Source organism: Salvelinus fontinalis, chromosome 9, assembly GCF_029448725.1.
Source record: "Salvelinus fontinalis isolate EN_2023a chromosome 9, ASM2944872v1, whole genome shotgun sequence".
Lineage (NCBI taxonomy): Eukaryota > Metazoa > Chordata > Actinopteri > Salmoniformes > Salmonidae > Salvelinus > Salvelinus fontinalis.
In genome coordinates this window covers 60,444,437-60,457,081 of record NC_074673.1, presented here as the reverse complement: position 1 = coordinate 60,457,081, position 12,645 = coordinate 60,444,437, and the positions used below count along the sequence as shown (strand labels likewise).

Sequence of the window (12,645 nt, the reverse complement as noted above, 5' to 3'; positions counted from 1 at the left end):
ATACTGCCCCCTACCCAAAGAGAGGCTAAAGGGGTGAATGAGAATATGTACATGTAAGTATATGGATGAGCGATGGCCGAGCGGCATAGGCAAGGTGCAATTGATGGTATAAAATACAGTATATACATGTGATATGAGTAATGTAAGATATGTAAACATTATTAAAGTGGCATTATTTGGCATGGCATTGTTTAAAGTGACTAGTGATCCATTTATTAAAGTGGCCAGTGATTGGGTCTCAATGTAGGCAGCAGCCTCTCTGAGTTAGTGATGGCTGTTTAACAGTCTGATGGCCTTGAGATATAAGCTGTTTTTCAGTCTCTCGGTCCCGGCTTTGATGCACCTTTACTGATCTCGCCTTCTGGATGGTAGCGGTGTAAACAGGCAGTGGCTCGGGGGGTTGTTGTCCTTGATGATCTTTTTGGCCTTCCTGTGACATCGGGAGCTGTACGTGTCATGGAGAGCAGGTAGTTTGTCCCCAGTGATGCGTTGGGCAGACCTCACTACCCTCTGGAGAGCCTTGCGGTTGTGGGCAGAGTAGTTGCCGTACCAGGCGGTGATGCAGCCCGACAGGATGCTCTCGATTGTGCATCTGTAAAAGTTTGTTTTTGGTGACAAGCCAAATTTCTTCAGCCTCCTGAGGTTGAAGAGGTGCTGTTGCGCCTTCTTCACCACACTGCCTGTGTGAGTGAACCATGTCAGTTTGCGTGAGATGTGTACGCCGAGGAACTTAAAACTTCCCATCTTCTCCACTGCTGTCCCTTCGATGTGGATAGGGGGTGCTCCCTCTGCTGTTTCCTGAAGTCCACGATCATCTCCTTTGTTTTGTTGACATTGAGTGAGAGGTTGTTTCCCTGACACCACACTCCGAGTGCCCTTATCTCCTCCCTGTTGGCTGTCTCGTCGTTGTTGGTAATCAAGCATCCACTGTAGTGTCGTCTGCAAACTTGATGATTGAGTTGGAGGTGTGCATGGCCACGTAGTCATGGGTGAACAGGGAGTACAGGAGGGGGATGAGCACGCATCCTTGTGGGGCCCTAGTGTTGAGGGTCAGCGAAGAGGAGATGTTGTTTCCTACCTTCACCACCTGGGGTCGTCCTGTCAGAAAGTCCAGGACCGGGCTGGGTTGAGACCCAGGGCCTCCAGCTTGATGATGAGCTTGGAGGGTACTATGGTGTTGAATGCTGAGCTGTAGTCAATGAACAGCATTCTTACATAGGTATTCCTTTTGTCCAGAAAGGATAGGGCAGTGTGCAATGTGATGGTGATTGCGTCATCTGTGGACCTGTTGGGGCGGTATGCAAACTGAAGTGGGTCTAGGGTGTCCGGTAAGGTGGAGCTGATATGATCCTTTACTAGTTTCTCAAAGCACTTCATGATGACAGAAATGAGTGCAACGGGGCGGTAGTCATTTAGTTCAGTTATCTTTGCTATCTTGGTACAGGAATAATGGTGGACATCTTGAAGCAAGTGGGGACAGCAGACTGGGATAGGGGGCGATTGAATATGTCCGTAAACACACCAGTCAGCTGGTCTGCGCATGCTTTGAGGACGTGGCTAGGGATGCCGTCTGGGCCAGCAGCCCTGCGAGGGTTAACATGTTTAAATGTTTTACTCACGTCAGCCACAGAGAAGGAGGGGGGGGGGGGGGGAGTCCTTGTTAGCGGCGGCGATTGTGGCACTGTATAATCCTCACCGCGGGCAAAGAATGTGTTTAGTTTGTCTGGAAGTGTGACATCGGTGTCCGCCACATGGCTGGTTTTCTTTTTGTAGTCCGTGATTTTCTGTAGACCCTGCCACATGCGTCTCGTGTCTGAGCCGTTGAATTGCGACTCCACCTTGTCCCTGTACTGGCATTTTGCTTGTTTGATTGCCTTGCGGAGGGAATAGCTACATGGTTTATATTCAGACAAATTCCCAGACCTCTTTCCATGGTTAAATGCGGTTGATCGCTCTTTCAGTTTTGCGCGAATACCGCCATCCATCCACCGTTTCTAGTTAGGGTAGGTTTTAATAGTCACAGTGGGTCAACATCTCCAATGCACTTCTTTATAAATGCACTCACCGAGTCAGCGTTATAGGTCGATGTTGTTCTCTGAGGCTTACCGGAACATACTGACATGGTAAAAATCTGTCGTTCTGCCCCTGAACAAGGAGGTCACCTGGCCAGAACAAGGCAGTTAACCCACTGTTACTAGGCCGTCATTGTAAATAAGAATTTGTTCTTAACTGCCTAGTTAAATAAAGGTTAAATTAAAAAAGTAAAACATTTAACCTGTTTGGGCTGCAAGGGGCAGTATTGAGTAGCCAGATAAAATGTGCCCATTTCAAATGGCCTCGTACTCAATTCTTGCTCGTACAATATGCATATTATTATTACTATTGGATAGAAAACACTCTCTAGTTTCTAAAACCGTTTGAATTATATCTGTGAGTCAAACAGAACTCATTTGTCACAAACCTCCTGACCAGGAAGTGGAAAGTCTGAAATCGATGCTCTGTTCTTCTTCCTGCCTATAAATGGGCACAATACTTATTTTTTATTTATTTATTTTTTTTGGGGGGGGGGGTGGATCAGCTTAATACTGCGGAAAGAATGTTGCTTCCAATGTAATTGTCTGCATCATTTCCAATCCCCCATATTTTTGGGGGTAAATATATATATCCATTCACGTATGCATACATATACACATATATACATACACATACCTACATAGACATACATACTTTTTTTAAAGAGTATACCTTTATTATTATTCCCCGCAAACCCTACCACCGATCCCCCAATTGGAGTAAACTGATAAATATTTCTGTTTTTACCTTCAATTTATACATCTTATACACATTTTACAGACACAGTCTACTTTATAATAGTTCTCTCTTGTTTGTTCTTAGTCCTTCCTCTATTTCTGTTGTCCATCCAGTTTGATTTCCACTTGTAACTGTGCTATTTCACAATAGCTCCGCACCTATACACATTTCACAGATCCCGTATGCCCTACATTGTTTATCTTGTTATTAGTCCCACCCTTCAGCTCCACTCAACCTTTCCCATCTATCTTCCAACATCATCCATTTCGGTTTTTTATTTGCCATATATTTTTCAACTGTGCTGTGATGCTTCACAAAAGATTTGAATCTTCCTATTCTCATAGCTTCCACGGATTGTAAATTAAAAATAAACATTTTTGCTAAAATAATTATTATATTATTGATTGATTGACTATGGCTTTTCAAATCCCCCAGTATTGCTATCTGTAGCGTTAGTTCTACGCAAATGTTGCAATTCTTCAACCATTCCTGGACCTGTGACCAAAAACGAGCTACATGCGGACAATACCAAAATAAATGGTCTAATGACTCTGCCTCCTCACAGCAGAATCTACAGAGCTGGGAAGATTGTATCCCCCATATATATAACATTCTATTAGTTGCAAGAATTTTGTACAATAATTTAAATTGAAAAATTCGAAGTTTTGAATCCGGCGTTGTTTTGCGTATCAATTCATAAACCATGTGCCATGGAATGGGTACATCGAAAATCTCTTCCCAACTATTTTGCAATTTATATGGCACAGCTGTAAGTTTTTTGGTCCTTAAATGAAATTGGTATATGTTTTTATTTATCACACTTTTTTTTAACCATTTATGTTCTTTAATATAAGGCCGACATACAAGTTCCTTACTTTTATCCCCTTCCACCTGCCTCTTCCATTTTTGTGGTAATGCTGCAATTAATTGGTTGTAATTTTGGGTAGAGCAGACATTTCCATATGTCTGTGTTAGCTGCATGTGTGACATTACTCCACCAGTCCTATTTATGATATCATTCACAAAAATTATACCTTTTTTAAACATTTCTTCGATAAATACAGTTTTTTTATCAATTACTATATTTGAATTTAACCACAAGATTTGTTGTACTATTTGTTCCGTCCTTTCAGGTGGATTAAACTGAAATTGCAACCAACTTTCTAAGGCTTGTTTAAAAAATAAAGATATTTTGGAGATTATTTCCTTTTCAAGCAACCGAAAGTGAGCAGGTGTAATCTGAATAAAGGGAAAAAGGCCCTTCTTGTACATAGGATGAGACATTCGTACCAATCTACTAGAGAACCAGTTTGGATTTAAGTATAACTTTTGTATGACTGATGCCTTTAGTGAGAGGTCTAATGCTTTAATATTTAATAATTTCTGCCCTCCGAATTCATATTCGTTATATAAATAGGCCCTTTTAATTTTATATGGCTTGCCGTTCCAAATAAAATTGAATATTTTTTGTTCATATAATTTAAAAAGCAGGTCACTAGGTGTAGGCAAAACCATAAGCAAATAGGTAAACTGTGATATGATTAAAGAGTTAATCAGGGTGATTTTCCCACAAATAGACAGGTATTTTCCTTTCCATGGTAGCAAGATCTTATCTATTTTTGCTAACTTTCTATAAAAATGTATTGGAGTGAGATAATTTCTTTCTTTTGGGATTTGTATACCGAGTATGTCCACATCACCGTCAGACCATTTAATTGGTAAACTACATGGCAATGTAAAATGTGTATTTTTTAGTGATCCAATATGTAATATGGTACATTTATCATAATTTGGTTTTAATCCAGAGAGGATAGCAAATGTATCTAGATCCTCTAAGAGGCCGTGGAGAGATTCTAGTTGTGGTTTTAAAAGAAAACATGAATCATCAGCGTACAATGACACCTTAGTTTTTAGGCCCTGGATTTCTAATCCCTTAATATTAATGTTTGATCTAATTTTAACAGCTAACATTTCGATGGCAATAATAAATAGATATGCCGATAGTGGACAACCTTGTTTTACTCCTCTAGATAGTTTAAAACTTTCTGAGATGTAGCCATTATTTACTATTTTACACCTAGGGGTACTATACATAATTTTTACCCATTTTATAAGAGATTCCCCAAAATTGAAATATTCTAGGCATTTATATATAAACTCCAGTCGTACTTTATCAAAAGCCTTTTCAAAATCAGCTATGAAAACCAGGCCTGGTGTCCCCGATATTTCATAGTGTTCTATTGTTTCCAGTACTTGCCTTATAATATCTCCAATGTATCGTCCATGTAAAAAACCTGTCTGATTAGGATGAATAATATCTGACAAAACTTTTTTTATTCTATGCGCCAAGCATTTTGCTAGGATTTTTGCATCCCAACACTGAAGTGTAAGAGGTCTCCAATTTTTTAAATGGACTGGATCTTTATATATACCACTTGGGTCCTGTTTCAGTAATAATGATATCACACCTTCTTGTTGCGTGTCTGATAATCTATCATTTATATAGGAGTGGTTAAAACAAGCTAATAATGGTCCTTTGAGTATATCAAAAAAAAATTGTATACTTCCACTGGTATGCCATCCAGTCCTGGAGTTTTCCCATCCTTAAAGGCCCCAATTGCATCAAGTAGTTCCTCCTCTGTAATTAGGCCTTCACATGAGTCTTTCTGTACAGATGTTAATTTTACATTATTATTAGGGAAAAAATCCATACAATTAGTTTCAGTTAGTGGAGATGGAGGAGCCTGAAATGAAAATATATTCTTAAAGTACTTTACTTCCTCTTTCAAAATATCATTTGGTGAATCATGCGTGACTCCATCATTTGTAACAAGTTTTAATACGTTTTTTTTGGTAGCATTTCTATATTGAAGATTGAAAAAGAATTTGGTGCATTTTTCCCCATATTCCATCCAGTTCGCTTTATTTTTGTAATATATTACACTGGATCTTTCTTGAATAAGTTCCTCCATTTCTTTTTGTTTTTCCTCTAACTTATTCTGTGCCTCTATGGTACCGTTTTTATTGTTATCTAACTGTACTGTTAGTCCTTCAATTTCCTTTGTTAATATGGACTTTGATCGAAATTGCTTTTGTTTTATAGATGAGTACTGAATTGCATGGCCTCTAAAGGCACACTTAAAAGTGTCCCATACAATATGGGGATCTGCTGTACCTATGTTATGTCTAAAAAAGTCAGTTATAAATTCTTCTGTCCTAGTTCTAAACAATTTATCATCTAGTAGGCTTTGATTAAATTTCCAATATCCTCGCCCACGTGGAAATTCAGTAAGAGTAATATATATGCCAATTATGTGATGGTCCGACCGCATTCTGTCCCCTATCAAACACTTTTAAAATTTTGGTGCCAGAGAGAATGATATAAGAAAGTAGTCAAGGCGACTAGCTTGATTAAGCCTCCGCCATGTATATCTCACTAGGTCAGGGTATTTAAGTCTCCATATATCCACTAATTCCAATATATCCATGACATTCCTGATTTCCTTAAGTGCCTGAGGGTGATAGTTTGTAGTGTGATTTCCTTTCCGGTCCACTTATTAGTATACATGCACGTCATACACCTTCCTCTGGGTGTCAAGAGGCTGTGAGAGAAGAAATTAGTTGATTATCTTGGTCTGAGATGGAACACATCATCTTGGAATGACGTGTCAACCATTTTCGGTACTCTGAAGAGCGCGAGCTGGACAGTCAGATTGCCTTTTGTTTAGCTGCCGTTATAGGCGACTACAATCTCCGGCTTTGATTTTATTTGATACATGTCACCATATCATCGTAAAGTATGTTTTTTCAATATGGTTTCATCAGATTATTGACATTTTTTCGGGAGTTTTGCCGTGTTCCGTTCTCTTCCGTTTGTTGACATGGAGAGTGTCGTGCCACCCGGCTAGCGCGCTTGCTAAATGAAAAAGGAAAGTGTCCGTTCTGAATCCAAACAACGACTGTTCTGGACAAAGGACACCTTGTCCAACATTCTGATGGAAGATCAGCAAAAGTAAGACCCATTTTATGATGTTATTTCATATATCTGTCGTAGTCGCCGGCGCCCAAGTGTTTCTGGCTATTGTGCTAAGCTAATATAACGCTACATTTTCTTTCCGCTGTAAAACACTTAATAAATCAGAAATATTGGTTGGAATCACAAGATGCCTGTCTTTCATTTGCTGTACACTATGTATTTTTCAAAAATGTTTTATGATGAGTAATTAGGTATTTGACGTTGGTGTCTGTAAGTTTTATGGCTGCTTTCGGTGCAATTTCTGACTGTAACTGCAATGTAAACTATGATTTATACCTGAAATATGCAAATTTTTCTATCAAAACATATGCTATACAATAAATATGTTATCAGACTGTCATCTGATGAAGTTGTTTCTTGGTTAGTGGCTATTTATATCTTTATTTGGTCCAATTTGTGATAGCTACTGATGGAGTAAAAAACTGTTGGAGTAAAAAAAGTGGTGTCTTTTGCTAACGTGGTTAGCTAATAGATTTACATATTGTGTCTTCCCTGTAAAACATTTTAAAAATCGGACATGTTGGCTGAATTCACAAGATGTGTATCTTTCATTTGGTGTCTTGGACTTGTGATTTCATGAACATTTTATTATATGATATCCCTGTGGCTTTAGGCTAGGCTATGCTAGTCAGCTTTTTTGATGGGGGTGCTCCCGGATCCGGGTTTGTGAGGCGTTAGAGGTTAATAGGCTATAGACTAAATTTGTAACAGTTTAATAGGCCTTACTCATTCCAGAAATACGTCCCTCACTGTTGCCGCATGTTATAGACCCCCCCTCAGCTCCCAGCTGTGCCCTGGACACCATATGTGAATTGATTGCCCTCCATCTATCTTCAGAGTTAGTTCTGTTAGGTGACATAAACTGGGATATGCTTAACACCCCGGCCGTCCTACAATCTAAGCTTGATGCCCTCAATCTCACACAAATCATCAAGGAACCCACCAGATACAAACCTAAATCTGTAAACATGGGCACCGGCGTAGATATTATCCTGACCAACTTGCCTCCAAATACACCACTGCTGTTTTCAATCAGGATCTCAGCGATCACTGCCTCATTACCTGCATCCGTTATGGGCCCGCGGTCAATCGACCATCCCTCATCACTGTCAAACGCTCCCTAAAACACAGCCTTTCTAATCAACCTGGCACGGGTATCCTGGAAGGATTTTGACCTCATTTCGTCAGTAGAGGATGCCTGGTTGCTCTTTAAAAGTAAGTTCCTCACCATCTTAAATAAGCATGCCCCTTTCAAAAAATGTAAAACTAAGAACAGATATAGCCCAGACCTGACTGCCCTTGGTTCACTCCAGACCTGACTGCCTTCGACCAGCACAAAAACATCCTGTGGCGTGCTGCACTAGCATCGAATAGAGAATAGCATCGAATAGTTCTCTGCTGCCAATGATTGGAACGAACTGCAAAAATCACTGAAGCTGGAGACTCATATCTCCCTCACTAGCTTTAAGCACCAGCTGTCAGAGCAGCTCACAGATCACTGCGCCTGTACATAGCCCATCTGCAGAATACCCCATCCAACTACCTCATCCCCATACTGTATTTATTTATTTATGTTGCTCCTTTGCACCCCAGTATCTCTACTTGCACATTCATCTTCTGCACATCAGTCACTCCAGTGTCTAATTGGTATATTGTAATTACTTCACTACCGTGGCCTATTTATTGCCTTACTACCTCCCTTATCTTATCTCATTTGCACACACTGTTTTTAGATTTTCTTCATCTGTATTACTGTATTATTGTATTGTTTATTCCATGTTATTCCTCTGTGTTGTTGAATTGCTTTGCTTTATTCTTGTCAAGGTCGCAGTCGTAAATGAGAACTTGTTCTCAACTAGCCTACCTGCTTAAATAAAGGTCAAATAAAATAAAAATTACTGAACATTTTGAAGGTTTGGTTGTACGGTCGAGCGACTCAGACAGAGGAGGGCTGTCGACAGCGTGCCATCTGTTCTATACTGAGATCAGTGTGCTGTCGGTAGGAACTCTGTCTTGGAAACAGCAAGGGCTTGACGTTTGAACACACTCACTGCCGAGAGGGCAGCTGTTCTCGCGAGTCGTCGAGCAGTTCTCTTTCCAAGACTATTCTAAGGGGTGTAGGCTGTATACAGTACACCTGCCTGCCCAGATAAAGACTCAATGTTACTGCATGAAGTGAGGGTTTAAAGGGACAGTCAGCATTGAGATGGAAGTTTAAAATATGATTAACTTAAGGTTACAGGTCAGTGAATGAGATCAATGAGCGAGAGAGTTCCCAGGGGAGAGGGATGATGATGGGAACCCAGCGTGTGCGTGTGTGTGTGTGTGTGTGTACGTGTGTCTGCTGGAGCTCGGGTTTCTCATTACAAACTGAAGGGTGATAAAATGAGGTGACATATGTAAGCTCTTGATGAAAGTGCCATCTCAGGAATGTTAACTTTTGTGGTATCTTTCTAGCTTCAGTACATCAAAAATGGTTTTGAATAATGCAGGCTGCACTATTCACTGTATTATGTACTGTCTGAGTTTGTTATGCTCAGCTTAGCACACGCATGCTGTAAAGCATTTCTAAAGAGTCTCTCTCTGTCTCTCTCTCGCTTTCACTCTCTGTCTCTCTCTTTCTCTCTTTCTCTGTCTGTACAGCGTTGCTGATTGGGTCGGGGTGTGCGCTCTACCCTCTAGGTTGGGACAGTGACGAAGTCCGACAGACCTGCAGCAACAGATCCAACCAGTTTGAGCTTGGTATGGATCAAACATCTGTACAGTCACATCCACACAAGAACACCATCATATGCAAGTCACACGTTGATAATCAACAAGTCATTCAAATTGGTCACAGCTCATTATGGTATGTTGGCTCTGATTCTAATTCACTGTGTGTGTGTATGTGTGTGTGTGTGTGTGTTTGTGTCTGTGTCTGCATCTCTGTGTGTGTCCAGGTTCTTGTGAGATTGGCTGGGCGTTCTACTGTACCGGAGCAGGGGCAGCAGCAGCCATGATGTTATGCACCTGGATGGCCTGCTTCGCTGGGAAGAGACAGAAGCAGTACCCCTACTGATGTCATCAAGGCGGGACAGCCACAGAGACCATGATGTTATGCACCTGGATGGCCTGCTTCGCTGGGAAGAGACAGAAGCAGTACCCCTACTGATGTCATCAAGGCGGGACAGCCACAGAGACCATGATGACCACCTCCCCCAACACCCCCAACACCTGTCATCACTGGCAATTGAAGAGACTCAGAGCAAAGGAGAATATCAGGGGGACAGAGTCTGTGGGCGCATTCGACATTGCAGCTGACTTTAAAGGCGAGTCGAGACTGATCTACAAATCACCATCATAAATAACTACTCAAATATTATTTGTAGTTCAGTCAGTCACAATTTACCCATGGAACATCACAATTTTGATGCTCTTGAACACGGCCTGTATGCCATAGGCTAGTTATGCACTCTGTCATCATAAGTGAAGCAGAGTAGACGAGCGGGCCACCTTGTGGTGCATTTGATACTGAGGCAGAAAAGAATACAACACAATGCAACACATTCGCAATTACACTCCGTTGTCCAACAGAGCACTTCAAAAGAGTGGAGTCTGCATACGTGTTGTTCTTGCTGTCAATGAATACAAACTGTTTCTCTATTTTCCTTGGTTTGTATGGTTGCTTCTCTATTCCTCCTCTATTCTATTCTGTCATGTCCCTGTACTATAACTTTGTGGTAACTGAGTGGCACAATCAGTGGTAAAGAGATATTAAATTACTATACTGTTGATATTACTTTGTTATTGTATTTTACATCCTGTATTTAATAAATATGTTATGTACCCCCACATTGGCCTAGTATTGCCTTAAAGACCCATAAAGGCCCGTCAAAAGCAAATTCTCGTGGCATCGATATGAGTCCCAAACATTTATTGTAGCGTCAAAATGTACTACAAAGTGTAAATAGGATAATTTTGGTCATAAAGTCAGTCTTGTCCAAAAGGGAGATTTGCAAGATTATAGGAAAAAATGATATGTCACATAATGAAGGGTACCGTAAGAGTTTTCCTTGGGTTGGGTTTATTTAAATCCTGCCCACAGCTGGCAGCACCCATGTAATCATCCATTTGGAGCGCAGCTGCACACAACCTGATACAATGGTCAATTTGGTTTGACAATCAATATCCCTATGGGGCTAGTTAGGGACCATCAGTAAATGACACAATGTACATGGGACAATGTTTTAAAAGGTCAATAGCTACACATTTCAATGACTTAAAAATCTCAAACCAACTATAAATTAGAGAAATTCATGTACAAATATTTAAAGCAATATTTAAAGCTAAAAAAGATGTGCAACATGACAATATTGAACCATACATTGTGTCATTTATTTGTCCCTAACTAGAGCCAGAGATAGGCTATCCAATGTCAAACAAACTTTGTCACTGTGGTACACCAGTGGGCTGAAGCTAATTGGTGAAATACGTTTGCTAGCACTAGCTAGCCTAGACTTCAATACCTGGTTAGACTGTTTCAAGTTATCTAGAAGGTTGAGTGACTAACTGTGTACTGTTTTGGCAGAGTGATTATACACACATGAGACACCCACATTAAACCACCACTCCAAAACAACTCTTGTTTGGCTTCAGTCATGACCGCTGCATTTCTTAATGGCCAAGCCGAATAACGAGGCCAAAAGTTCAGCCCCCCTTTAAATATATCAACTCTTACTGGTATCTTGCAATCATTTTTAACTGTTATCATGTCAGTAACTATTTACAGTATAGCTATAAACAGGGAATGTTGAAGTCCCTAATCGTGTATGTCTGTCATATGTTTGTGTTTTTGTGTGTGTTTGATGTACAGTATATTCTATTATCTAACATTACATTTGAATGAAACACAATAGATTGTCTTATTTGACCCTGTAAATAATTTGTTAATAAATGTTCACAAACCTTTCAGAAGTGGAGGTTCTAAAACTATAGCCCCACTGAGTTGAAGTACTTGGCATGAGACTATTGGTCTTTCTTGAAACCTTAACAGCAATTTGTTTCTCATCTGTTCAGATTATTGTTGAATCAATCAATCAATCAATTAAACGTATTTATAAGGCCCTTCTTACATCAGCTGATGTCACAAAGTGCTGTACAGAAACGCAGCCTAAAACCCCAAACAGCAAGCAGTGCAGGTGTAGAAGCACGGGGGCTAGGAAAAACTCCCTAGAAAGGCTGGAACCTAGGAAGAAACCTAGAGAGGAACCAGGCTCTGAGGGGAGACCAGTCCTCTTCTGGCTGTGCCGGGTGGAGATTATAACGGAACATGGCTAAGATGTTCAAATGTTCATAGATGAACAGCAGGGTCAAATAATAATAATCACAGTGGTTGTAGAGGGTGCAACAGGTCAGCACCTCAGGAGTAAATGTCAGTTGGCTTTTCGTAGCCGATCATTAAAGAGTATCTCTACCCCTCCTGCTGTCTCTAGAGAGTTGCTATGCTTGGTTAATCTGTGTTAAAACCATCTGTCGTGTTTATCTTTATTGATGGTCAGCTCAAACGACAATACCTGACTGTTATTTGGGTTTTAAAACCCATCAGGATTGACTATGAACAGAATAGCAAGGAGGGAGGGGAGTTAACCTGTCAACAGATGCTGCTGGAGGTAAATCATTAGTCAGGGTTAACACACACACACCAATTCCAAATGTCATTGGTCCACTGCCAGACCCGTAAGGCATCCGCATGCTTCCCATCCGAAACAGTTAGGAACAGTTCATGTATATATTATGACAACATTTTGTGACGTTTTTGT

General features: G+C 40.5%; 1 protein-coding gene across 1 annotated transcript in view; it reads left to right on the top strand.

The window, feature by feature from the left end:
• The window catches only part of LOC129862897 (LHFPL tetraspan subfamily member 6 protein-like), a 60,005-nt gene extending 48,161 nt beyond the window's left edge, over positions 1 to 11,844 (top strand). The window contains exons 3-4 of the mRNA XM_055934983.1: positions 9,491 to 9,589; positions 9,787 to 11,844. Of these exons, the coding sequence (XP_055790958.1) occupies positions 9,491 to 9,589; positions 9,787 to 9,905 (218 nt within the window). The 3' untranslated portion in view covers positions 9,906 to 11,844. The remainder of the gene's footprint in view (positions 1 to 9,490; positions 9,590 to 9,786) is intronic.
• The last annotated feature ends 801 nt before the right edge of the window (positions 11,845 to 12,645 follow it).